The 27,398-nt window shown below is 47.2% G+C and overlaps 1 protein-coding gene and 1 long non-coding RNA gene across 2 annotated transcripts; one reads left to right on the top strand and one right to left on the bottom strand.

Moving 5' to 3' along the window:
* Window positions 1–400: 400 nt before the first annotated feature.
* Window positions 401–15,756, bottom strand: LOC118236677. Its single transcript, XR_004767064.1, has 4 exons — window positions 15,676–15,756; window positions 9,305–9,437; window positions 8,866–9,035; window positions 401–959 (listed from the first exon to the last, which is right to left on the bottom strand). It is a non-coding gene; the product is annotated as an uncharacterized LOC118236677 (long non-coding RNA).
* On the top strand, window positions 3,027–24,937 carry LOC118236675 (transmembrane protein 164). Its single transcript, XM_035435237.1, has 6 exons — window positions 3,027–4,379; window positions 13,380–13,429; window positions 16,470–16,536; window positions 19,775–19,853; window positions 22,404–22,504; window positions 23,875–24,937. The coding sequence occupies exons 1-6, from the start codon at window positions 3,942–3,944 to the stop codon at window positions 24,079–24,081; spliced, it is 942 nt and encodes a 313-aa protein (XP_035291128.1). The 5' UTR covers window positions 3,027–3,941; the 3' UTR covers window positions 24,082–24,937.
* The last annotated feature ends 2,461 nt before the right edge of the window (window positions 24,938–27,398 follow it).

Raw genomic sequence — 27,398 nt, 5'->3', positions numbered from 1 at the left:
AGTAATGTATACATTCTCATACTGGTAGCTCAATGGCTAGTGTGCCTGCATTTAGTCATAGAATTGTTTCAGTATACAGCTGCTTAGACCTGTACTCTGCAGAGCTCGGCCAAGTGTATATACTTACATTAATATTTTCTAAATAAATTATTCACAAAGTTATGCAGTTAAATTAAAGTTTTGTAAAGTTGTTTTACTGTAGTATTTGAATGTACAGTGAGCTCCATAATGTTTGGGTTAAAGAAATGTTTTTCTTGATTTGGCTCTTTACTCCACAATTTTAGATTTGCAATCAAACAATTCACATGTGGTTAAAGTGCACATTCTCAGCTTATTTGATTACAAATCTAAAAATGTGAAGCACAGAGCCAAATCAGGAAAAAAATGTCTTTGGCCCAAACATAATGAAACTCGCTGTATTTGGGTTCAATGTCTCTCGATATATCCTTCCTATTTCAGCTCATTTTACACTTTGAACTCCCAGTGTGATCATAATCTGCTGTGTGATCTCTATGTCACATTCAGACCTCACATATTAGACCTTTTCAGGTGTGTGTGAGGAGCTGCTAGCGCATAGAGGAAAATGCCAATGGGAAATGCTACATATTGCTCCTTTAAACTAGCATACTATCCATCACAGGTGAGTAAGTACAGGTGAATATGCACAGGTGATTATACACAGATGAATATGTACAGGTGAATATGCACAGGTGATTATACACAGATGAATAAGTACAGGTGAATATGCACAGGTGATTATACACAGATGAGTAAGTACAGGTGAATATCCACAGGTGATTATACACAGATGAATATGTACAGGTGAATATGCGCATGTGAGGTATCAGGGGCTGACCTGGGATCAGCCAGCTGGAGTCAGCTAAGAGACAGCAGGGCTGCTTGGAGGAGATTTAACGGACACCTGGTGTCTGTCTTTCAGGTTTGCGCTTGATCAGCCTCTGCAGTGAGACAGACAGACAGACAGACAGACAGGCAGACAGACAGGCAGGCAGGCAGGCAGACAGACAGACAGACAGGCAGAGCAGCCTCCGTGGGACAACTTCAGCAACGAGCGCAAACATCAAAATATCCAACAAATCAATTAACATTTTTCAATCAATGTTGGTAATCACTGAATTTAATAAACAGTACATAAGTTTTTCAGAAATATAAGCCATACACAGTTAAATATTACTGTGACAATATGAATATATTTTGAAAATGTGAAAAGGAATCGTATGACTATATGATTTCAGGAATATAAAAATAAAATGTTTTTTTTTGGATGAAAATATGTAATTTATTATAAACAAAAATAAGACAATATTTGGCAAACGTTAACCACGTCTTCACAAATAAATGTGTGCAACAGTATAATTTCATGGAATCAGTAAATTGTATGCTAAAATATAATACAAACTAAGTGATGTGAATCTTTTTTATGGCCATGACATTTTAAAAAATGTGTTTCAGTTTTCCACACATACTTTCAGTGATGACAGACCAATGTTCAGAGTGAACACTAGAACTAGATATTATTTATTTTGTATCAACCTAGGTAAATATACAGCAATTGTTTTTTTAATTTTATTTGGCTTGTGGGTAATTCAGGAGGTTGCAAGCATCAAAGTTTCCAAATGTTCTCTGTTTTTTTTTTTTTGCTTAATATTATTATTATTTTCCCTTTGTTTGAATCGGTTGACCTACACCTGAATGCAGCCCTGGAGAACAGGGATCTGCTTCTCTGGGCCTGGAGAGACACAGGATTTCCTGCTTTTTGTTGTTACTCAGCACTTACATTTTAAGGCTTACACATACTTCTGATTGTAAGAGTTTTGCACACTCATAATTGTGAGTTCTACACACTAATAATGGTGAGTGTTGTGCACATTTGTGATTGTGAGAGTTCTGAACAAATGAAACACTCACTAAACATGGAATTATTTTATATTAGACCACTTACAGGATAAGGTTTGTGAGGCCACCACCATCTGTTGCCTTGTACCCCAAGTCCGAACCCACAAATAATGAATAATTACACAGGCTTAAAAGCTACTACAACCTTCATTTTAAAGCAATTTAAAGTTTAAAGGTGCCTTTTTGTTAATGGTGTCTAATTTCTCAGTGAAAAAAGAAAATAATTAAAATCTAAAGTCACAAAGAAATGGCTTGGAATGGAATGTAATCAAACGAACCATGAAACCCTTACAAGTGACTGCATGAATATTAACACTAGAGGGCGTTTACACCCAGGAATTCAGTACGAGGTTCAGCGTAACAATAGGACAAAATTGCACCTGCGAGCTGTTATTTTACTATCTTAATCATTTATATTTAATCTTAAAGATCTAGTTAATTTAGCTAAATATTGTGTTAAATATTTCAGCATTTAAAACTGAATTGCCTCAAATAGGGACAGTGACTAATTTCCATTTGAAGAAAAAGATGTGCTTGCATACAAAAATCCCTTTCTTTAAATGTGAATGACAGGCAGCAATACGTATCATAGCTTGGTTGAACAACATTACTGCTTGAGATCAGGAAGTGAGTTTCACTGATTGCTTCTCATAGCATTCCAGTTATTGTTGACATGATATTGCGCCAAGGTGTTGCAGAAGGATAACGTTTTCCACTCAAATCTCAGAGCACAAAGCTCACTTTCATAAAATGTTCCTTCCTTTTCCTAGGATGGTAAAGTCAGCAGTAGTGACGTAGCCCATTTATTGACCTGTGCAAACGGTCCCCGAGCGGCCGCACCGGGTCGGCTGGCAAAGTCCTGTTACATAAGAATGCTGAACGACATGCCAGCATCTGCATTTTTCACCATTGCAGGCAACTGAAATTAGCAGATATATTGTACATTCTTCCGTGCTGCTTCGTGAAAATGTTTTAAGTACTAAATGATCCGATCAATGATCAATGCTGATTAACTCGCCAGGGGTATCATTTAACTCTTTGCGAACACGAGCGGTGTTGATGGGGTTAAAACACGCCCCTCACTCCTGAGTGTAAAATAGGCGGGTTCATCGCGTATTCACATCCAATCGGGTTTCCCTACATTGGGTCAGTGTCTCGGACATGGAAATAAATATGGATTGTCACTGAATATAATTTTTTTTCTGTTCCAGTAAAACCACTTTGCAATTCCCCGAATCCGATGTAGAGGACAGATAGATTACCTTAGCGGACCACATGGACTTACATCGCAGGCTGTAGCCTATTTCACCAGCTGCCGTAGCTACCCACAGAGGATCGCTGGCGTTCAGTCTCTGCTACCAGGGTTGGGCGTGTTTAGCTAAATCGTTTCGCCTTTGTCCATCATTATCTCATGTAGGCTAATGCCGTCTGTTTTAGGCAACCATGCGTCTCATGCGTATACATAGGGATCCTAGTATTTCTGGTGCTGATAAATATGCTGCATATCAGCTGTAGCCTAATAGCATAAAGAGTCTTCTTTTGGTGCTGACGGGACGTTATTTCGTTTGAGTGCCATTCTTAACCTGTGCCATTTTTTCAGTTGTGATTCAAGCCGCCGACTTGGTGGTGACTAGTTATTCCTTGTGCATTGAGCTAGTTATCTAGGGCAGCTAACAGGACACGGCACGATTTGCCCGTTTTTTATTAACTTACTGATTCATTACAATTTGCCTAGAGATAAGGTTAGATAACTCGCTAAATGACTCATATGAATGGTATCGTCTCTTACGTGACTCGCAGCATATTTCGCTAGCTGCGTTGCTGATATTTCTCTGTAGTTTGTTTTACGTGCATCCTCTTGCAAGCTAAGGTGCTTGACAGCTTTTGCATTTATCGCGACATAGACACGCCGCAGTTGCGTGTCGTTGTCGGACCCAGCCTCTTTTTGCCTGCAGACAGGCAGGCAGCATATAGCCGCGCTCTCTTTCATTCCGAGGCATTTTAGCCGGGAAATTTCGTCGTTCATGTTTCGCCAAGAAATCAGTGTACTATCTTTCATTCCGTCTTGTTCTTACCTTTTCCAATACGAGAAGCGGAACATGTCTCGGTATAATATCTACAGCCTGTTAGACTGGGTATACGGTGGTGTGGACCCCAAGTTCGAAGGAAACGGGGGGCCGGAGTGTGCCGCCTTCCTCTCCCCACAACAGCGAATCAACGAAAGCTTGGTCATGATTTTTATATCCATCATAGAGGTAATACTGGCACTAAGAAAGATCAACATTTCAAAAGAACTGAAAGAAATCGCGAAGGGAGGCGGAAAAGCCGAGGAAGACAGCTTGGGTAAAAACTTGTTGCTGGTGGCTCTGTGTATGACTTTCGGAGTGGAGGTGGGCTTCAAGTTTGCGACGAAGACGGTGATCTATCTCCTGAATCCCTGTCACGTTGTCACCATGGTTCAGGTACGCATGCAAGAACATTAAACAGGCTACTAATTTTCGGTCTGATGATTTGTAGCTATACAGTGGTATGTTTTCGTAAAGGCGGTGTAGCGAGGTACCCTACTTTGGAACAGTGAAAACCGTTTTGTTGGGCTAACTTCCCTTCAATGACCACACCATTCAACAAGCCTATGCAGGTAGGTACAAGGAAGAAATTGATTCCATAAGCTAAGCCTAACCATAGCTTATCTTCTTGTGAATCAAAACATAACTTAAGGGCAAAATAATAAAACTGAAATAGCCTGCTTATTTAGTTACAGTATTATGAATAATGAAAGCAATAAGCTAACTTTGTTTGGGATCTTATTTCAACCCAGACCCATCTACTTGAACAGTTGATTTAGCACCTTTTGTAAACTCATAATGGATAAATGGGCTACTATAAGGCAAGTATGAATGAATAATTGTTGAAAATATGAATACAGCAGCCTTTGCAAAGAAATGATCAGAACATTTTAACTATCTGTCCACCAGTGATAGTACATTAAGTGAAACATGTCATTAAGGAACAAGGATAGAGGGATAGAGCAAACGTGCCTGAATTTTCTTCTCTGTGAAGGTGTTCTCTATTTAAATGATTGCACTGCTGTGTTCTGTTACTGCTGTGTTCCCCCAACCCTCCTGGCATAAGTCTTCGCCTGTAGGGTGTGAAATAGTCACTGGGTCTCCTGTAGTACTGTGTGGCCTGTAGGGTGTGAAATAGTCACTGGCTCTCCTGTAGTACTGTGTGGCCTGTAGGGTGTGAAATAGTCACTGGGTCTCCTGTAGTACTGTGTGGCCTGTAGGGTGTGAAATAGTCACTGGCTCTCCTGTAGTACTGTGTGGCCTGTAGGGTGTAAAATAGCCACTGGCTCTCCTGTGGTACTGTGTGGCCTGTAGTGTGTGAAAAAGTCCCTGAATCTCCTTTGGCTATTAAGTGGACTAAACCGAGTCATGCTGTATTAAGTGGACTAAGCTTAGCCATACTGTATTAAGTGGACTAAGCTTAGCCATACTGTATTAAGTGGACTTAGCTTAGCCATACTGTATTAAGTGGACTAAGCTTAGCCATACTGTATTAAGTGGACTAAGCTTAGCCATACTGTATTAAGTGGACTAAGCTTAGCCATACTGTATTAAGTGTGGGGCGACATAGCTCAGGAGGTAAGAGCGGTTGTCTGGCAGTCGGAGGGTTGCCGGTTCGATCCCCCACCCTGGGCATGTCGAAGTGTCCCTGAGCAAGACACCTTACCCCTAATTGCTCTGGTGAATGTGAGGCATCAACTGTAAAGCGCTTTGGATAAAAGTGCTATATAAATGCAGTCCATTTACCATTTAAGTGGGCTAAACTTAGCCATACTGTATTAAGTGGACTAAGCTTAGCCGTACTGTATTAAGTGGACTAAGCTTAGCCATACTGTATTAAGTGGACTAAGCTTAGCCATACTGTATTAAGTGGACTAAGTTTAGCCATACTGTATTAAGTGGACTAAACTTAGCCATACTGTATTAAGTGGACTAAGCTTAGCCATACTGTATTAAGTGGACTAAGCGTAGCTATACTGTATTAAGTGGACTAAGCTTAGCCATACTGTATTAAGTGGACTAAGCTTAGCCATACTGTATTAAGTGGACTTAGCTTAGCCATACTGTATTAAGTGTGGGGCGACATAGCTCAGGAGGTAAGAGCGGTTGTCTGCAGGGTCATAGGATTACATGCAGGACAGGCTGAAAGCAGCTTAAATAGACTTATTTAGACGTCTAATTTTGCAGCTCTCTTCTCTTAAATCTGTGTTCAGCTGATAGGCTCTGTACCATTAGCCAGCGCTCAGCAAGCCTGTAACAGCCCTGAGGAGCATGGCCAGGACATTTTATAAAGAATCAGGAAGGTTTGTTCAGTGCAACGGCTGCTTCATACAGATTTCTCCAGGTATCGGTCAGCCAGCAGTGCCTCTGGAAGCAGGTCTGCAGGAAGTCCAGTGTTTGCACCTGTTTGTGAGCATTTGCATGTTCTTTGTGCTCTTTGTCATGGTGGCTTCAGGGAGTTCATTTGTTCATGTGTATTTTACATTTGAGGAAGAGCATATCTAAAACAGTGTCTCTGAGCGCTTCTTTGGAGCTGTAAATACAGAAATAGGCTGGCAGCACCCCGCCCCCCCCCCGTCCCCCCCTGTCCCCCCCTGAACCGCGACCGTGTCCCCCTGGGTGAGCTGAAATGCAGCCGTGTCTCCCTGCGCAAGCTGAACAGCAGCCGTGTCCCCCTGGGTGAGCTGAAATGCAGCCGTGTCTCCCTGCGCAAGCTGAAATGCAGCCGTGTCTCCCTGCGCAAGCTGAAATGCAGCCGTGTCTCCCTGCGCAAGCTGAAATGCAGCCGTGTCCCCCTGGGCAAGCTGAACTTCCCATGTCCCCCTAGGTGAGATGAAACGCAGCCGTGTCCCCCTGGGCGAGCTGAAATGTAGCCGTGTCCCCCTGGGTGAGCTGAACGGCAGCCGTGTCCCCCTGGGCGAGCTGAACCACAGCTGTGTCCCCTTGGGCGAGCTGAAACGCAGCCGTGTCCCCCTGGGCGAGCTGAACCACAGCTGTGTCCCCTTGGGCAAGACACGTTAAAAAGACACGTGCTGCAGTCCGTGCTCTGATCTGCCTTTTTGATTGGTCAGTTCTATACAATGTTCTGGGTAGTTTTATTTTTAGAATTTTAAAAGCAAATGCGTTGATAAAGCAAAACAACACCTGGCTTTTTGTCACAGTAATTCTTAAGGGTTTTCATTTGTGTTTAACACAGTTCATGCATTCAATTTCCACTGTTCCAGTTGGTCTTATCTTTGCGTTTACACAGATCTGGGCGTTTCCATGTGCTGTCTATTTCAAGGCTAATATTTGGCAGGTAAATAAAAAGCCTGGTACTGGCCAAGTGTAGCCAGTTTTCCACTGTGCCTTTTACCGGGATGCACAGCGAGGGCCAATCCCAGGTTTTTATGAGCTTATTGCTCTTATTTATTTATTAATAAGTCCAGTCTTTTATTTGTTCTTACATGTTTGATAAAGTCATGAGCTACAATTGCAGACTGCACATGAAAAATATTACTGATGTGGGAATGAACCAGCACTGGTGTTTACAGCTGTTAAGAAATGAAGTCAGAATGTTTGGCAGGGGGGTTGTAACGATACATTGATCCGGATTGATCAATCCACATCCAATCTTCAAAAGACTACAACGAGCAAAAATTAATCTGCAACGTTATGAAAGTATGAAAAATACTTCTTTGACAACACAAGCATCTTATTTCTTCTTGCCCAAGATGGTCTTGACAGCAGAGCTGCAGAGAGTGGAGCCGTATTCTAGTGGTTTGCTCTCTTGCAACTCTGCCAACATCGTTGTTTATGCTTCCGATTCGTCCTCATCTCTTGTGCTAATGCTGCTTTTCCTTCTGTTAAACGTGACATCAGTCTTTACACACTTAACCTGATTTTGGTTGTATGTGTGCATTGTAACTGGATTATGTGTGCTGTGTGCTATCATGGTGAAACCTTGAGGGTTACACCCCTAATTAGCAGACCCACCAGCTCTCCAGGGCTGGAGCTGTTCCCCCTGCTCAACTTTGTAGTAACTGCGGGTCAGAAGTGGGCGGAGTTTTCATGCTGTGGTGTGAGCGGGTCAGAGGTGGGCGGAGTCTTCATGCTGTGGTGTAAGTGGGTCAGAGGTGGGCGGAGTCTTCATGTTTTGGTGTGAGCGGGTCAGAGGTGGGCGGAGTTTTCATGCTGTGGAGTGAGCGGGTCAGAGGTGGGTGGAGTTTTCATGCTGTGGAGTGAGCGGGTCAGAGGTGGGCGGAGTCTTCATGCTGTGGTGTGAGCCAGTCAGAGGTGGGCGGAGTTGTCATGCTGTGGAGTGAGCGGGTCAGAGGTGGGTGGAGTCTTCATGCTGTGGTGTGAGCCAGTCAGAGGTGGGCGGAGTCTTCATGCTGTGGTGTGAGCCGGTCAGAGGTGGGCCCTCATTTACTGCTCACTCTCTCCTCCGTTCACTGCTCTGTCTCTCCCTCCCTCCCTCCCCTCATCTCTTGATTAAAGGGGTCCTGCCAGCTGGACTCTCTCTCTAAACTTTAGCTCTGCAGCATTGCAGCCTCCATAAGGCTGCTGTTGAGTCAGAACATTGACTTTATTGATGAGGGGAGATTGCTGCTCAGGCAGCAGGACCAATCACAGGGTTACTGCTGCCTAAAGTGGCCAATCACAGGGTTACTGCTGCCTAAAGCGGCCAATCATAGGGTTACTGCTGCCTAAAGCGGCCAATCACAGGGTTACTGCTGCCTAAAGTGGCCAATCACAGGGTTACTGCTGCCTAAAGTGGCCAATCACAGGGTTACTGCTACCTAAAGCAGCCAATCATAGGGTTACTGCTGCCTAAAGCCGCCAATCACAGGGTTACTGCTGCCTAAAGCAGCCAATCACACTGTTACTCCAGGCATTTTACCTGATATCCTGCTTTGGGCCCCATCTGGCACCTGGATCCACTTTTCGTCCATATATGGCTTCCTTTGTTGACGGGACGGTGATGATTTCAACACATCGCTCATCACATGGTGCAGTAGTGTGTTGCTTTAATATTCACTCCTGCAAGCAGTACGGGATCTCTCAGCATACCTGTACAAATAAGAGGTTCTCTTTAATCTGGGAAATACCAACTTAACTTTTCATATGGGTGTTGATTTTAACAAGCACGGTTTATACTTAGAAATTAGAATTTGCTCTCCATGGTAAAAGGGGTCAAAACATTACATGGAAAATGGTCACAAATCAGCGAAAGCAAAAACACTGCAGTAGGGTTGTTCCTTCAAACGTTACATTGGCCAATAGGACGGGCCAGGATGAGGAAGCTTTCTCAACCCAAATTACCTGGGGAATTAACTCACCTGGGTGACTCAGAGTCTGCATCCTGTGGAGCCCTGAGGAATGGTTGCTGATGTGCGAGATCTCTGGCATATTGGCTCGGCTTCACTGATTGGATCAGTAAAGATGTGCTTCAGTCATGTGCCGCCCCTATAGCTGATTCAGCCAATTGGAAAGCAGGTTTTAGTCATAGGAATCAGAGTTGATTATTCTGTGTAAAACATCAGTTGCCATGTAGGAAAATATATTATATATATATATATATATATATATATATATATATATATATATATATATATATATATATATTTTTTTTTAACAAGTAGCTTGTGTTCCTGGCTGGTAAGGGTTAGGGTTGGGGCAGGGCTTATCGCTGTGTAGGGTCTTCGCAGCAGTAAGGCCTGCTGGGGGTTTCCTGTTGTCCAGCCTGGGTTGGGGAGCAGCTGAGCAGTCCGGCGGTGTTTATTACAGTACTGCTGGTGACAGTCACACACAGGTACACTACATGATAAGTTGTTCATTTGTGCTTTGTGAGATATGGATTGGTAGTGAATGTTTGCCTATGGCAAGCTTTTTTTGTTTGCTTTAAAGCAGTTTGAGCAAACCTTTTCACTTTTACAAACATAACACTCTGGCATGAAGACTTCACATATTCTCTGTTACAACTGAAAACAACCATTGATTTCTACACTGTATTTCAACACTTTAAAATCAGAGTAATGGGTAGGTCATGGAGTTGACTTATCAGATATGATTCGTGCCTCATTATAAACTCACATCTGTGTTTTACTGTTAAAAACACTGGAACTCTGAAGCCAAAAACACTGCAAAAGTGTTGAAGCTCTGATAAGAACCGGTGTGGAGTTAAAGGCACATTGAGTTCAGGACTTCATGCTCAGTTCAGGTTGGGCTAACCACTTTTTTGCCTGAAGGCCCTGCTTGTCTTATGAATATTTTTCCCTTCTCTCTGAAAACCTGAAATGGCTGATTTTAAAGAAATTTTACCCAAAGCGATGAGAGGGAAATGGAGGAGTGGAATGAGCTGCAGCCCCTCTCTGAAGCAGCTGCTGGCTGATCTGGGAGATTAACTTCCTGGGTGAGCTCTGTAGGTGCTCAACCTGTTCAGGGAAGCTCTGTGTTTAGCAGCCTTCTCCTGATTTGGATTGCAAAGCATCTTCTAACATTACAGCAGGAAACTGTTGTATAACTGAAGATACAGGCACAGTACAACACAGCATACCGGTGTGTGTGTGTGTGTGCTGTGTGTCTGCGTGGTGTCTGGTGTGTGTGTGTTCAGTGTATTGTGAGTCTGCGTTGAGTGTGTGTGCTTGTTTCATTTATTTCACTTTTATTTCACCAGCCAAGTCATTAAGAACAAATTCTTATTTACAATGACGGCCTGACAAGCGACAAAAGCCACTTAAGGGAAGGGGAGGTGGGCTGTGTGTCTGCGTGTGTGTGTGTATCTGTGTGTGTGTGGTGTGTGTGTGTGCGTGTGTGAGTGAGTGTACTGTGTGTCTGCGTGTGTGTGTGTATGTGTGTGTGTGTATCTGTATGTGTGTGAGTGAGTGTACTGTGTGTCTGCGTGTGTGTGTGTATCTGTGTGTGTGTCTGCGTGTGTGTGTGCATCTGTGTGTGTGCGTGTGTGCGTGTATCTGTGTGTGTGTGTGAGTGTGTGAGTGAGTGTACTGTGTGTCTGCGTGTGTGTGTGTATGTGTGTGTGTGTGTGTATCTGTGTGTGTGGTGTGTGTGAGTGAGTGTACTGTGTGTCTGCGTGTATGTGTGTGTGTGTGTGTGCGTGTGTGTGTGTATCTGTGTGTGTGTGAGTGAGTGAGTGTGTGTCTGCGTGTGTGTGTGTGTGGTGTGTGAGTGAGTGTACTGTTTGTGCGTGTGTGTGTTTGTGCTATGTGTCTGTGCATGAGTGTGATTAAGTGAGTGAGTGTGTGTGAATGAGTGTCAGTGCCCCCATCCCCGTCCCTCTCCCCATGTCGCCCTGCCGCCCTGTTTAACGTGTTTCCTGAGGTTGGCAGCCCCCCCCCCCACCACCACCCATCACACAGCTAGACATGTTCTTACAGCGCACTCTCATAAAACATGCCCCGTCCACTGTAATTATGGACTAGCACACAGCACAGGGAACACGCACAAGCGCAGCACAGGGAACACGCACAAGCGCAGCACAGCACAGGGAACACGCACAAGCGCAGCACAGCACAGGGAACACGCACCAGCACAGCCCAGTACAGCACAGGGAAGACGCACAAACACAGCACAGGAAACACGCACGAGCACAACGCACAAGCACAGCACAAGGAACAGGCACGAGCACATGAGCACATAGGAGGCTTGCTTACTGAACAACCCCATTTCTCTTTGTTCTGCTCTTACTCATTTTTGGGATGATTAGTCAGATTTTTTTTTTTTTTCTAAGTTACTCTAGGAATTGAACTGCTGAAGTTGCAGTAAACAGGCGACTTCTGCAGTGTTCATGCAGGATTGTGTCCACTTTTATCTGTTCTCAGCACTTTCAGAGTTCTGCAGCTTCTCTTTGGGTCCTTTCCCATGATTCCCCTCTTTCTCCCCACTCACCCCACTGAGCTCACTGCTACAGCTAGAGCCGTGCTGACCCAGGATTTCTGTCTCCCGAACTGATCCCAGTACAGTAGCATTCAGTATTATCGGTCTACTGATATTTTTTATTATTTGTGTTTTTAAAATGATGCAACAGCTAGCCTACATACAAGAACACCCAGTTTGGTGTAAAATCAGTAAAGCAATTCAAAGGTAGGCAAGATCAGCTTAAATTATACAGAAAATAAAAAATAACGTAAAGGGATATTTTACTTTGGTATAATGGTCTAATTTTGTGGAGCCCACCCCATTGTATTTGCATTGTGTGAATACTGCTACATCGACTGCAGCATCAGCTGTCCCTGCTGACCATTAATGATACCGCCATTCCTCCTGGTCATCAGGCTCTCAATTCAGTGAGAGTGGGAGTGTGTGTTGAGTGGGAGTGGGACCGTGTGTATGAGTGGAAGTGGGAGTGTGTGTATGAGTGGGAGTGGGAGTGTGTGTATGAGTGGGAGTGGGAGTGTGTGTATGAGTGAGAGTAGAAGTGTGTGTATGAGTGGGAGTAGGAGTGTGTGTATGAGTGAGAGTAGGAGTGTGTGTATGAGTGGGAGTGCGAGTGTGTGTATGAGTTGAAGTGGGAGCGTGTGTATGAGTGAGAGTGGGAGCGTGTGTGTTGAGTGGGAGCGTGTGTATGAGTGGAAGTGTGTGTTGAGTGGGAGTGTGTGTATGAGTGGGAGTGGGAGTGTGTGCATGAGTGGGAGTGGGAGTGTGTGTATGAGTGAGAGTAGGAGTGGGAGTGGGAGTGTGTGTATGAGTTGAAGTGGGAGTGTGTGTATGAGTGGGAGTGGGAGTGTGTGTATGAGTTGAAGTGGGAGCGTGTGTATGAGTGGAAGTGGGAGTGTGTGTATGAGTGAGAGTGGGACCGTGTGTATGAGTGGAAGTGGGACCGTGTGTATGAGTGGGAGTGTGTGCATGAGTGGGAGTGGGAGTGTGTGTATGAGTGAGAGTAGGAGTGTGTGTATGAGTGGGAGTGGGAGTGTGTGTATGAGTGGGAGTGTGTGCATGAGTGGGAGTGGGAGTGTGTGTATGAGTGGGAGTGGGAGTGTGTGTATGAGTGGAAGTGGGAGTGTGTGTATGAGTGGGAGTGGGAGTGTGTGTATGAGTGAGAGTAGGAGTGTGTGTATGAGTGGGAGTGGGAGTGTGTGTATGAGTTGAAGTGGGAGCGTGTGTATGAGTGAGAGTGGGAGCGTGTGTGTTGAGTGGGAGCGTGTGTATGAGTGGAAGTGTGTGTTGAGTGGGAGTGTGTGTATGAGTTGAAGTGGGAGCGTGTGTATGAGTGGAAGTGGGAGTGTGTGTATGAGTGAGAGTGGGAGTGTGTGTTGAGTGGGAGCGCGTGTATGAGTGGGAGTGGGAGAATGTGTATGAGTGGAAGTGTACATGGTTTCAGTAAGCCAGGCCTTGCTAACAGCATCTGAGACCGTTTTGGTGACCTAACCCTAACCCTATCCCTTATTCCCCCCACAGATCTTCTTGCTGGCCTGTCCTCCCTGCAGAACGACTGTCATCATCTTTCGGTGAGTGACTGCAGTGCGTTAACCGTGACCTCACCCAAACCTGCACTCCCCCTCACCCAAACCCACAGGCTGTGTGTGTGTGTGGGTTTGTGCGTGTGTAGGGTGTGTGTGTACCTGTGCGTGTGTCGGGGTGTGTGTGAGTGTGTGTCGGGGTGTGTGTGTACCTGTGCGTGTGTTGGGGTGTTTGTGAGTGTGTGTGGGTTTGTGCGTGTGTAGGGTGTGTGTGTACGTGTACGTGTGTCGGGGTGTGTGTGAGTGTGTGTCGGGGTGTGTGTGTACCTGTGCGTGTGTTGGGGTGTTTGTGAGTGTGTGTGGGTTTGTGCGTGTGTAGGGTGTGTGTGTGTGTGTGTCGGGGTGTGTGTGTACCTGTGCGTGTGTTGGGGTGTTTGTGAGTGTGTGTGGGTTTGTGCGTGTGTAGGGTGTGTGTGTACGTGTCCGTGTGTCGGGGTGTGTGTCTGTGTGTGTGTATCATATGATGCATCACGTTAAGAGACTGTCAGACTGCTTCTATAAATAAGCCTTTGTCCTGACAGCCCCGCCGTGCCTGAAAGTTCCAGGCATTTTTAGTCACTTTATGGAGATAAAAGCGGGACAGGAGAGGGCAGGAGCTCCTGCTGGAGAGCCTAATTATTTATTACATGTATCCTGTTACCAACCCTCATACCACATGCCCTGCGCAAGCCCATAATCATCAGAACATACTGTAGCTGCTGAACGCTGTGCATTCATAATTATCAGTGATAGATGTTCCACGTTTTGCAGTAGATGAGGGTGTGTTCGGAGGAGTGGAACTCCTCCCTCCTGGCTCAAGGCTGCTGTGGTAGTGTCCCCTGCGGGAACTGAACCTGCACCCCCCAAACCACCAAACCCCAGTACGGTCATGGGCCACTGCCCCGGCGGAGCTAAGAGGGTAGAACAGGGAAAGGGGCGGAGCTTAGGGGTGTAACAGAGAAAGGGGCAGAGCTTAGGGGTGTAACAGGGAAAGGGGCAGAGCTTAGGGGTGTAACAGGGAAAGGGGCAGAGCTTAGAGGTGTAACAGGGAAGGGGCGGAGCTTAGGGGTGAAACAGAAAGGGGTGGAGCTTAGGGGTGTAACAGGGAAAGGGGCAGAGCTTAGGGGTGAGACAGAGAAAGGGTGGAGCTTTTGGGGTACAACAGGGAAAGGGGCAGAGCTTATGGGGTATAACAGAGAAAGGGGCAGAGCTAAGTTGTTTTTCTACACCCATCCATCTGTCCATCTTCTTGTGCAGCTTTAACTGATGATACTTGACTAGGGCTTTCTCTTTAGGGACACAGTACACTGGTTAAGTCCACACTGAGTCTTTTGGGCTAGCGGTACTGCAGTGTTAGCGTCTCACACTGAGTGTTATGGGCTAGTGGCACTGAGTCTTTTGGGCTAGCGGCACTGAGTCTTTTGGGCTAGCGGCACTGAGTCTTTTGGGCTAGTGGTACTGCAGTGTTAGCGTCTCGCTCTGTGAGTGTTTTGGGCTAGTGGTACTGCAGTGTTAGCGTCTCGCTCTGTGAGTGTTTTGGGCTAGCGGTACTGCAGTGTTAGCGTCTCACTCTGTGAGTGTTTTGGGCTAGCAGTACTGAGTGTTAGCGTCTCGCTCTGTGAGTGTTTTGGGCTAGCGGCACTGAGTGTTTTGGGCTAGCGGTACTGAGTGTTTTGGGCTAGCGGTACTGAGTGTTAAGGGCTAGCGGTACTGAGTGTTTTGGGCTAGCGGTACTGAGTGTTAGCGTCTCGCTCTGTGAGTGTTTTGGGCTAGCAGCACTGCAGTATTAGCGTCTCGCTCTGTGAGTGTTTTGGGCTAGCGGCACTGCAGTATTAGCGTCTCGCTCTGTGAGTGTTTTGGGCTAGCGGTACTGAGTGTTAGCGTCTCGCTCTGTGAGTGTTTTGGGCTAGCGGTACTGAGTGTTAGCGTCTCGCTCTGTGAGTGTTTTGGGCTAGCGGTACTGCAGTATTAGCGTCTCGCTCTGTGAGTGTTTTGGGTTAGCGGTACTGAGTGTTAGCGTCCCGCTCTGTTCCCGGTGCGCGGGTCTATAGGGAATTCCTGGGATGGGGTGCCGAGCGCCAGGGCCAGACAGCATGTCACTCACAGCCTTAATTGGAAAGTCCACTGCGCTGCTGGAATGTGTCATGGGGCAGTGAAGTCACCCCCCTGCACGCACCTGGGGCGTGGCCTCTACTGAGAGGGGTCAGATTCGCTTAGGCGATCCAAAAAAAGCACGTAGTAAGACAAGTACTCACCAGTCTCAGTTCCAATACGATTCAGCTGCATCATTGCCAGTCAAAGTAAAATGTTCATCAAAGTAAGGCTGTCAATCAAAAGTAGCATCATAACCATCTCAGCCTGCAGAAGTTGCTTGGGAAACTGTTATTTAACAAAGGATTGCAGGAATACTGTTTATTGGGGCCAAATCAGAAAGCTGACAGTGACCCTGTATACAGTGGAATCATAGCTGTGATGTTAAACATTTGAGTATTCCGAGGGAGAGTTCCATAATAAAACTGATGGGCTGGATTTTAGCATTGAGAAGCTTGCAGTATAGCGGGATCCTGTGCAGTACTGTGGGATTAGCGGGATTAGCGATCCGGATGCCCAGCGCCTCTCTTTGTGAGAGCTCTTTCAGCGCCCAGACCCCAAAAATGTGACTGAGTCACGGTGCATTCACCACCCCGACGCTGGAGGGGTCATATCAGGGCAGCCGATCTCCACAGAGCCGCTTGGTCTGGAGCTGGACGCTGCGGAGATGAGGGGAGAGGGAGAGAGGGAGGGAGGGAGAGAGAGACAGAGAGGGAGAGACATAGAGAGCTTTCTGTCCGTCTGTTCACTAATGAAATGCTGTCAGTATGAACAGACAGGTGCCAGTAATGGCCTGATGCCCCTGCTGGCGTTTCAGGGGTGGCATGGCGTTCCAGAGGGTGGCATGGTGTTTCAAGGGGTAGCATGATGCACAGCGGCAGCAGCAGGTCTGTTTCTCAGTAGGGGTGACCCCCTGTTTCTGACTCCCTGGTTTTGACTCCCTGGTTTTCCTCCGCAGACTGCAGGTCCACATGCTGAACGGAGCCCTGCTCGCCCTCCTCTTCCCCGTCGTCAACACCCGGCTGGTAAGAGCGCGGACCGCTGGGACCGCTGGGACCGCTGCGCTCAGTGTGCTCAGTGCGCTCTGTGCGCTCTGTGTGCTCTGTGCATTCAGTGTGCTCAGTGCGTTCTGTCCATTCAGTGTGCTCAGTGCGCTCAGTGCGTTCTGTCCGTTCAGTGTGTTCTGTGCGTTCAGTGTGCTCAGTGCGTTCAGTGTGCTCAGTGCGCTCAGTCCATTCAGTGTGTTCAGTGTGTTCTGTGCGTTCAGTGTGCTCTGTGTGTTCATTGCGTTCAGTGCGCTCTGTCCGTTCAGTGTGCTCAGTGTGCTCAGTGCGCTCTGTCCGTTCAGCGTGCTCAGTGCGCTCAGTGTGCTCAGTGCGCTCAGTGCGCTCAGTGCGCTCAGTGCGCTCAGTGCGCTCAGTGCGTTCAGTGTGCTCAGTGTGCTCAGTGCGCTCTGTCCGTTCAGCGTGCTCAGTGCGCTCAGTGTGCTCAGTGTGCTCAGTGTGCTCAGTGCGCTCAGTGCGCTCAGTGTGCTCAGTGTGTTCAGTGTGTTCAGTGCGCTCTGTGAACGTTAGGGCTTCTTCCAGGAGCATCTCCACAGAACTCCATCCAGATCACCGCACTGCTGATGAGCTCACAGGCTTGTTATTTTAAAAGTGGGATTTGCGCTGTCCTGCTGCAGGTTTCAGACGCATCTCTGCACAAAAGAGTTCTCTCACGGCGACACGGCGTGCCTCGACTCCAGCCTCCGTTCAGTCAGCAGGTCAACAGCAAAGCACGTATATGTTTGAGTTTATTATAATATTACCGTATGTGTTGGATTCTATCTGAGCCTCCCAGAAAGTGAAGACGAATCTCCGTCAGTACTGTTCTGTAAAGAAGGGATTGGGGATCGGTGAAGAGTGGCAGTTCGGCCTCCTCCTGTCTTTACCCCCCAGCAGGGGTGGAAGGGAGTAGCGCTGTGTTTAATGCACCTGTCCCACACCGAGGCGGAAATCGAGCCAAGATCAAATCTGTTCTCTTCACCACGCTGGTTACAAACGCAGAAACCCCACCTTCCAGTGTCTGAGTGCTGTTTGAGTGCTGAGGAACACAAAGGGCCCTGCTCCTGGCTGTGAGGAAGCTGAAACCAGGTCAGGTGTTTGTTTAAATGGGGGTTCGGCTCCCCCCATGTCTCAGAATGTTGCTGTAACCACGGCCACCGAGTCCCAGGCTGTTTGACTGGTTTTCTGTTGTCTGGCTGCATTGTTGCAAAGCAAGAATGACAATAAATGTCATATTGAGTTACTGCTGAGGGAGCTGTAAAATGGCCCCTGGTGTTTCTCTCAGTGTTACGTTACTGAGAGAGCAGTTTCCCTGAGCTCTAAACACTGCCACACAAAGGGGAAGGCCAGGTGTAAACACAGCCACACAGAGGGGAAGGCCGGGTGTAAACACTGCCACATAGAGGGGAAGGCCAGGTGTAAACATAGCCACAGAGAGGGGAAGGCCAGGTGTGAACACAGCCGCAGAGAGGAGAAGGCCAGGTGTAAACACAGCCACACAGGGGAAGGCCAGGTGTAAACACAGCCGCAGAGAGGGGAAGGCCAGGTGTAAACATAGCCACAGAGAGGGGAAGGCCAGGTGTAAACACAGCCACACAGGGGAAGGCCAGGTGTAAACACAACCACAGAGAGGGGAAGGCCAGGTGTAAACACAGCCGCAGAGAGGGGAAGGCCAGGTGTAAACACAGCAGCAGAGAGGGGAAGGCCAGGTGTAAACACAGCCGCAGAGAGGGGAAGGCCAGGTGTAAACACAGCCGCAGAGAGGGGAAGGCCAGGTGTAAACATAGCTACAGAGAGGGGAAGGCCAGGTGTGAACACAGCTGCAGAGAGGGGAAAGCCAGGTGTGAACACAGCCGCAGAGAGAGGAAAGCCAGGTGTAAACACAGCCACACAGGGGAAGGCCAGGTGTAAACACAGCCACACAGGGGAAGGCCAGGTGTAAATATAGCCACAGAGAGGGGAAGGCCAGGTGTAAATATAGCCACAGAGAGGGGAAGGCCAGGTGTAAACACAGCCGCAGAGAGGGGAAGGCCAGGTGTAAACACAGCCACACAGGGGAAGGCCAGGTGTAAACACAGCCGCAGAGAGGGGAAGGCCAGGTGTAAACACAGCCGCAGAGAGGGGAAGGCCAGGTGTAAACACAGCCGAAGAGAGGGGAAGGCCAGGTGTAAACACAGTGTCCTATCTGGGTAATCACCAGCTGCATTAGCTGCACAGTCCTGGATACATTACGTGCCAGCCTGCGTGTGGCAGCGTGTGGCCACTCCCTGTGTGTTTCGGATGACACAGCTGCTAGTCAACTGAGACATTCCCAACTCGGACTAAAGAAAAATGGGAAATTGTGTCATTATCCTGTGATCGCCTGAGATTGGTGCACAGGATTGTGGGAAAGATCGAACTATTAATCTGCAGCTAGAGAGGGGACGCAAAGACTAGTTGCTAGGAGACTGTCAGGTGCAGGTGACAAATGTTCGAAGGCTGTGATGCTGTGCCACATTCTCATGCTGCTCACTATGTATGCACCAGTTCTGCAGCTACATGCAAACTGGGACGAACAGAATGACATTATTGCTCCTAAGTTCCTACTTCACCCACTTTGTTCATATTTTTAATTTGGCCATAGTTTTTCAGTAAACCTGAGCAGTTGTTTACAGAATAAATTTTGACTGTAGAAGCTTTTGCTCAGATGTTGAATTAAAATTCCTGTTGCTTCTATAAAGGCTAACCCAGCTTATACAAACATTCCCTCTGCACTGTCCATTGCAGTAAAAATAAGGGGAAAACATTCTCACCATCCTGGCAGACTCACAGTTTACTTGTGTGAGTCTTGTTTTGCAGGCCCCTCTCTTGTGCGAGTCTTGTTTTGCAGGCCCCTCTCTCATGCGAGTCTTGTTTTGCAGGCCCCTCTCTCGTGCGAGTCTCGTTTTGCAGGCCCCTCTCTTGTGCAAATCTTGTTTTGCAGGCCCCTCTTGTGCAAATCTTGTGCACTGCAGTCCCCTTGTCCTGTGCTGTCTTTGTAAGATGTTTTTACTGCCACAGTAATGGCCTGATGCCCCTCATGTGAGATAATGTCCTGTTTCCCTTGGTCCCATTGTAAACCATTACAGGTTATTCTGTGTAATGGAACCCGTAACACTGTGGGGTGTGTATCATTACTATGCACAAGGTTTTCACACGTGTCTTTACTGATGTGCTGTTATAATCTGTGGTCTCTTCACAGCTCCCATTTGAAAAGGAAGTGTACTACATCCAGCACTCTATGCTCTACCTCGTCCCCATCTACCTCTTCAGGAAAGGAGGTGGGTTTCTGTCATGGTGGCCCTCAGAGTGACACACTGACCGGCCAATCAAACTGCACAGAACAGAAAGAAGTACATGCAACTGCGCCTGAACAAGCTTCAGCTGCAGAAGCGCAAGTGATGAACAAAATCCAGTGGCTTTCCTCTGACAGGTCAGCTGGAAATACTGTCTGAATCAGACTATGGGCCCGATCTGGCACCACTGCTACACTCCACATTTTTCTTTCAGTGGTCAAAGCAATTTCATTACATTACATTACATTACATTACAGGCATTTGGCAGACGCTCTTATCCAGAGCGACGTACAACAAAGTGTATAACCATAACCAGGAACAAGTATGATGAAACCCCTATAGAGAAGTACCGGTCCAAGTGCAGGGAACAACCGCATAGTTCAACTTGGACCCTGAAGGTTAAACTGATTAACACTAACACAACGAGAACGGCAACAACACAGTCTATGGAAAAAAATACAAGCAGTAGTTAAGACAGTTAATGCACCTAAGTCACCTACAAAACAGCTGCCTAGTTACAACCCTAAGCCTACAGTCATTTACAGGGGGGTAGGGAGGGATGGGGAGAGGTGCAGCCTGAAGAGGTGAGTCTTCAGTCGTCGTTTGAAATGGGTCAGTGTCTCAGCTGTTCTGACCTCCACGGGGAGGTCATTCCACCATCGTGGGGCCAATTTCAAACAATCAAAGTGAACGCCAAATATAGAAAGTCAGTGAAAGGTGTGTGTGTGTGTGCATATGTGTTTCTATATGGAAAGCCAACATGTATAAGCCAAGTTTCATATTATATTCTTATCATAAACCGGTTATTGGTTATTTTAAAACACATTTAGTAAACTATTTAAAAAATGTACACAAATTGAGTATACAATTCTTAATGCAACAGTTCCAATTTATAAGGTCTAGACTTCCTAAAATGAGTGAATTTTGGTGTGAATCTGAAATGACCCACATTTCGCTGTGTGCTCCTGCTTATTTAGTGCTTTGCTGCTTCTGCAATATTTTACTGCAGTTCATTCATATTTCACATAAACCTGCTTCTGTGTTGGGAAAATAACATATCAATATTATTTCAGATCCAGAATAAAACTGCGCAAATAAAAATGAGAAACAGAGAAATTGGTCTGTAGAAGAAGGCGGAATATGATGAGAAATGCATAAATATGAAGAAGCAGGAATGCAGTGCTTTAGTGATCCAGGGAGGGTGTGGTACGGCTGCACCATGGAGACATACTGAGAGACAGCACCATCTAGTGTCCATTTACCATCATTACCAGTAACAGAATAATGGAGCACGTGTGGTTTCTTTTTGACACATTAGGAGATTCCAGGAGTATGAAATGAATATCTACAGCATCTTGAGATCTGGGAGAGCGTAAGCGTGTTGAGTGTGCGGGAGAGACGTTAGCGTGTTGAGTGTGCAGGAGAGACGGTAGCGTGTTGAGTGTGCAGGAGAGATGTTAGCGTGTTGAGTGTGCAGACTGTAAGTGTGTTGAGTGTGCGGGAGAGACGTTAGTGTGTTGAGTGTGCAGACTAAGCGTGTTGAGTGTGCAGGAGAGACGTAAGCGTGTTGAGTGTGCAGGAGAGACGTTAGTGTGTTGAGTGTGCAGGAGAGATGTTAGCGTGTAGGAGAGACGTTAGCGTGTTGAGTGTGCAGGAGAGACGTTAGTGTGTTGAGTGTGCAGGAGAGATGTTAGCGTGTAGGAGAGACGTTAGCGTGTTGAGTGTGCAGGAGAGACGTTAGCGTGTTGAGTGTGCAGGAGAGACGTTAGCGTGTTGAGTGTGCAGGAGAGACGTAAGCGTGTTGAGTGTGCAGGAGAGATGTTAGCGTGTTGAGTGTGCAGGAGAGATGTTAGCGTGTAGGAGAGACGTTAGCGTGTTGAGTGTGCAGACGAGACGTAAGCGTGTTGAGTGTGCAGGAGAGACGTAAGCGTGTTGAGTGTGCAGACTAAGCGTGTTGAGTGTGCAGGAGAAACATTAGCGTGCTGAGTGTGCAGGAGAGACGTTAACGTGTTGAGTGTGCGGGAGAGACGTTAGCGTGTTGAGTGTGCGGGAGAGAGGTAAGCGTGTTGAGCGTGCAGGAGAAACGTTAGCGTGCTGAGCGTGCAGGAGAGACGTTAACGTGTTGAGTGTGCGGGAGAGACGTTAGCGTGTTAAGTGTGCAGACTAAGCGTGTTGAGTGTGCGGGAGAGACGTTAGCGTGTTGAGTGTGCGGGAGAGACGTTAGCGTGTTGAGTGTGCAGACTAAGCGTGTTGAGTGTGCAGGAGAGACGTTAACGTGTTGAGTGTGCGGGAGAGACGTTAGCGTGTTGAGTGTGCAGACTAAGCGTGTTGAGTGTGCGGGAGAGACGTTAGCGTGTTGAGTGTGCGGGAGAGACGTTAGCGTGTTGAGTGTGCAGACTAAGCGTGTTGAGTGTGCAGGAGAGACGTTAACGTGTTGAGTGTGCGGGAGAGACGTTAGCGTGTTGAGTGTGCGGGAGAGACGTTAGCGTGTTGAGTGTGCGGGAGAGACGTTAGCATGTTCTGTTCTCTCCGCAGGCATGTACAGGCCTGAGCCGCTGGGGGACATGTGGTGGGCGTTGCTGTCCACGGGGATCCTGTTCCTCTATCACTTTGTGTTCCTGCAGGGCCTGGGCCTGGTAAGGCTGACTCCGCCCCCCACCAGTCACCACCTGACCATGTGACCCCGTTCCCCGGCTGGGTGTCCAGACCTGCACACTGGCAGAGATCACATGATCTCTGTGCTGACCATAGGGCCGAAACATTCACACTTCTCTTCACTGTTTCACCAAGTGAAACGGAAGTAGCATCATTACTGAAGTTACAAAACATCTCATTTCTGCCAATGTGAAGGTCTACCCTACCGACTCTCTCACCGCTGCACACCGGCCAACCGACCCTCTCACCGCTGCACACCGGCCAACCGACTATCTCACCGCTGCACACCGGCCAACCGACTATCTCACCGCTGCACACCGGCCAACCGACTCTCTCACCGCTGCACACCGGCCAACCGACTCTCACCGCTGCACTCCGGCCAACCGACTCTCTCACCGCTGCACTCCGGCCAACCGACTCTCTCACCGCTGCACACCGGCCAACCGACTCTCACCGCTGCACTCGGCCAACCGACTCTCTCACCGCTGCACACCGGCCAACCGACTCTCACCGCTGCACACACACGCACACTCTCACACACACACGCACACTCTTACCCCTTTCAGTCCGATGTCTTGGCAGCGGGCAGGGCCATGTCCAGCCGGGGCAGAAGCAGGAGAAACTGCGCCCTTGTCCCCAGAAAAGCACACAAATAAGCACAAGTTATTTAGCGATACCTGCACAGTTCAGCATCGATTAAATACGCCGCTTTATCCCGCGTGCTGCCAGGTAGTACAAAAGTGCAAATCAAGTAACCAAATAATTAAAAACTCAGACGTGTATCTTCCAATAGCAACAAACTGCCCCTTACCTGAACAGCAGAGCAGCATTCAGCTCTCAAACATGCTGCACTCTGCAGATGTGGAAGCCTGCAGGCAGTCAGGTGTGTGTGCGTGTGTGTGTGTCGGTGCGTGCGTATGTGTGTGTGCCGGTGCGTGTCGGTGTGAGAGTGTGTGTGTGTCGGTGCGTGTGTGCCGGTGTGTGTGTGTGTGTGTGTCGGTTTGAGTGTGTGTGTGTGTCAGTGTGAGTGTGTGTGTCGGTCGGTGCGTGCGCAGGGATGAGTGAATCTCTGTCCTGGTACTCAAACGTAGCAGGACAGACAGCAGGCAGGCCGCACTGGAATCAGAGAACGTGTCAAACGGGGCACAGGTGTGCCGCAATTAAAGACCGCTCTACCCAGCTCCGCCCACCAGCATCCTATTCAGGAACCCAGGACCAGCCTGCAAAACCACACAGTCAAGTACACTACCACCCAACCCCAGACCCCCCCACCCCACAGGCCCCCCCTCCCGCCACGCGTTACTGTGCTCTCAGCCTTCAGGCCAACATTTCTACACTCTCACCCCCCCAGGTCACCGAGGTCAACCTGAACAACATGCTGTGCCCGGCCGTGTCGGACCCCTTCTACGGGCCCTGGTACCGGGTGTGGGCCACCGGGCACCAGACCCTGCTGACGCTGATGCACGGGAAGGTTCTGACCCTGCTGTCACACAGCACCGGGCCCGCCTGGCGCCACCTGCTGGACAGCCTGCGACTGCGCAACAAGAAGCTGGACTGACCTGAGACCGACCGGACATGATCCACCCTCCCCTCCCACCCCAGCGACTGTTTTGAGCTCTTTTACTTTCAACTCGTATCGTATCGTACTAGTCAACATGAGCGTTTGTATTTTACTCATTTTGGGGTCAGTGAGAAACTCAGCGTGCTGCAGTCGTTGCAGTTGCCGTGCTGCGGTCGCCGGGCTGCGGTTGCCGTGCTGCGGTCGCCGTGCTGCGGTCGCCGGGCGTGGTTACGCTTGTGACAGTTTGAGCTCAGTGGTGCACCTGCCTTATTTCTGAGCGGACCTTCCAAACTCGCAGGACTCCTGGCTCATAAACGGGCCGTTTTAAATTCTTTCATCAGGCAGTGGCACGCCACCGTTTCCAGGTGCACAGTTCAGGCCTCGTTTGTTTAAATGTGGGTTCGCCTTACCCCAAAAAACGTTTGTATTGTGTGGCTGTTTAATCTGCTGTAAAGGGTGGTGGTGTTTAATCCACCTCACTGTGTGGGGTGCTCATGGGGGGGGGGGGGGAGCATCTCCACTGCTGAACAGGGTGTAGTATTCTACAGAGACGGAGGAGCCCTGGGCATAGTCCCACCAAAAGCCCCGCCCAGCCTGTGGATTGGTACTGCAGTGAATTCTGGGAAAGAGGGCCTAGCCAATGAGGAACAGATTAGCAACTGAGAAGCCCCTCCCCCCGGGACCTTGTCAGATAGACATTGGACCCATATTCTAGCCTCCTGTGGGAAAGGGATGCGTTTTCTCTGAATTGTATATATATGAAGCATTCACCAGATGTGGGGACTTTTTGTACATTAATCCAGTGAATCTGTACTGTGCTGTATTGGAAATAAAGTATTATCTCTGTTTAAAAGATGTCTATTTCAATTGTATTTTCCAACAATCTGTTGAATTCCATTTTCCATGTGTCTACACTGCTGCATCTGAAATGCTTTTTCTGTTACTGTACTGTACTGGGGATAGACATGGACTGTGTTCATGACTTCTAATTAAAAATATACAGCATCTAGTAGCCATTACGGTAGCTGGCCATGCTGAGTCCCACCTGCCAGCCGCCAAACAGAAAATAAACCCTAACATAGTCTCTATTTTCTGTTTGGTAGAAGGTGTGACTTGGCTAAAATATTTAAAAACAGCGCATCTAGTAACAATTACAGTAGCTGGCATAGTAGAGGTCATGTGACCAAACTGTGGTTTAACTGGTAAAGTTCAGTCATTCTTTATCTTGACTGGGACAGAAAAATGAATGGAATATTTCATACTTACGTCTGGGCATAGCAAACGCTGAAAACACATCTCAGTGATAATTCCCTCCTAAAGAGTCCAAAGACCCAATCAGACATGGTTACATGGCAGAGCACCAGATTTCATTTGACAAAAATTACATCATAGCACAGACTTTTCCAGAAGGTCAGGAATGTGATAACCAAGCTCTGGGTACCTGGATTGTGTTCAGTGTAGCATGAAGGTTCAAAGAAAGAATGCGAAATGCTTACAGCACCACCTTGAGGTCATCCAGCGCCATGTCCAGTGTGAACTGCACATACAGCTTGGGGGGGCAGGGGTAGGTCTCATTGCTCTGATGCGATGCATTTAAGCTGCCCAACCCTGGTCCTGAAGAGCCAAAAGCATTGCCGCTTCACTCAACACTTAACAGCTTCACTTAACACAGCTTCACTCAACACTTAACAGCTTCACTTAACACAGCTTCACTCAACAAACAGTTTCACTCAACACTTAACAGCTTCACTCAACACTTAACAGCTTCACTTAACACAGCTTCACTCAACAAACAGTTTCACTCAACAGTGGGGGGCAGGGTGGGAGACCAGAGTGGGGAAGGCAGGGTGGGGAAGGCAGGGAGGGGGACCCAGCTGTAGATAAAACGCATCTCCTCCTGACCTCTTGCGTCATGAGCGATTTAGCTGGTCGGGTTTTGATGGCGTGAGCAAGTACTGATCGGGCCACAAACTTCCAGTGAGAATCTGCAGCGTAACACTGGGCCAATCAGAGAATAATTCCCACAGAACGACACAAACAAAATGAGATCTGACACACAAACTATCTTTTAACTGGATTTTTAAATTTTTTTATTGGATAAATGATTTTAAAAGGTAATAACAATAGTGTTTAAAACTACAATATCTCCATAGCCAGAGCTCACATACCCACTGATAACCATCTATATAGATCCCCCCCTCCCCCCCACACACTTTTTTGTTTTTCATTTTTCTTTTTTCCTTTTTTTTGGGAGCCATACTATCATGTTAAATGCCCATTTCAAGTTTCGTCACACTAACAGCAATTGAATGTGGAAGGAAAGAGGATCTAGTTCTAAAGGGGAGGGTGTTTTTCCCAGGTCTCGTATTTTTCCATCAACATTTTCAAGTTAATAAGCGAAAATAAAGATCAGAAATAAAAGTTTGGGAGTGGGTGGGGGCCACGCCAGGCGGCCGGGCCCACCCCATCACTGAGCTCCAGTTGGCCAGTGACACATTCCAACTCATCCTTTCAATTTTACAACATAGAAAACCACTAAAATAATTTAGAAACTAGATCCAAAAATTTTTTTTTTTGAAAAGAATCATTTCTGATGTACAAAACAGTCATTTCATTTTTTTCTATTTTTTTTTAAAGAGTATTTTCTTACAAAAGTTTCAAACACAAGTTTATTGTAGTTCTTATTCATTTCATTTATTATTATTATTATTTTTATTTTATTTTTTTATTTGTATAACTATCAGTGCGATTGTTTACCAGTGCAGCTACTGGGCCCAGAGTAAAGAAAAGAGGCTATTTTCATCATTTTAAACAATAATAAAAATAAGGATAAACGCTTCTTTTTATATAAAGAATCACTGCTGGTCTTTAAGAAACCCATAAATCTAAGAGGCACGCTATGGGCTTTTCCTTTTACAAAATGATAATAATAATAACAATGAAAACAAACAACAACAACAAAAAGGTGTGCAACCAGTTCTTTAGCCATGTGGGGCTCCCCAAGGCTCCTCCCCATGGCAACAATGAGATTCGCTGAACAAATGTTACTCAAAAAACAAATAAAAAAGGTTAGAAATCGTACAAAAATTCTTAAAAAAAAAAAAAAAAAAAAAAGAATTAAATGGACAAGAAAAACTGTTGCAGGGAGAATTTTTGGAAGGACAGGAAGGCAGGGCTGGAGAGAGCAGCATTTAAACATGGCTGGAGGCATCTTTGGTTCGGTGGAACACACACAGGTCATGTGAGCCTACACACTCCAGACACAACGAGCAGAAGGAGAACACAAGAGCGAGAGCGCCGTGCTGTGAGGGGTA

Source organism: Anguilla anguilla, chromosome 9 (genome assembly GCF_013347855.1).
Source record: "Anguilla anguilla isolate fAngAng1 chromosome 9, fAngAng1.pri, whole genome shotgun sequence".
Taxonomy (NCBI): Eukaryota; Metazoa; Chordata; class Actinopteri; order Anguilliformes; family Anguillidae; genus Anguilla; species Anguilla anguilla.
This window is presented reverse-complemented; position numbering and strand designations above follow the sequence as displayed.

What these genes read in the sequence shown, in the direction of transcription:
- LOC118236675 (XM_035435237.1), top strand. Translation starts at nt 3,942, where the DNA reads ATGTTTCGCCAAGAAATCAGTGTACTATCTTTCATTCCGTCTTGTTCT. An exon ending in CCGTCGTCAACACCCGGCTG is followed by an intron (nt 16,537 to 19,774) that starts GTAAGAGCGCGG and finishes GTCTCTTCACAG; the next exon opens with CTCCCATTTGAAAAGGAAGT. An exon ending in CTACCTCTTCAGGAAAGGAG is followed by an intron (nt 19,854 to 22,403) that starts GTGGGTTTCTGT and finishes TTCTCTCCGCAG; the next exon opens with GCATGTACAGGCCTGAGCCG.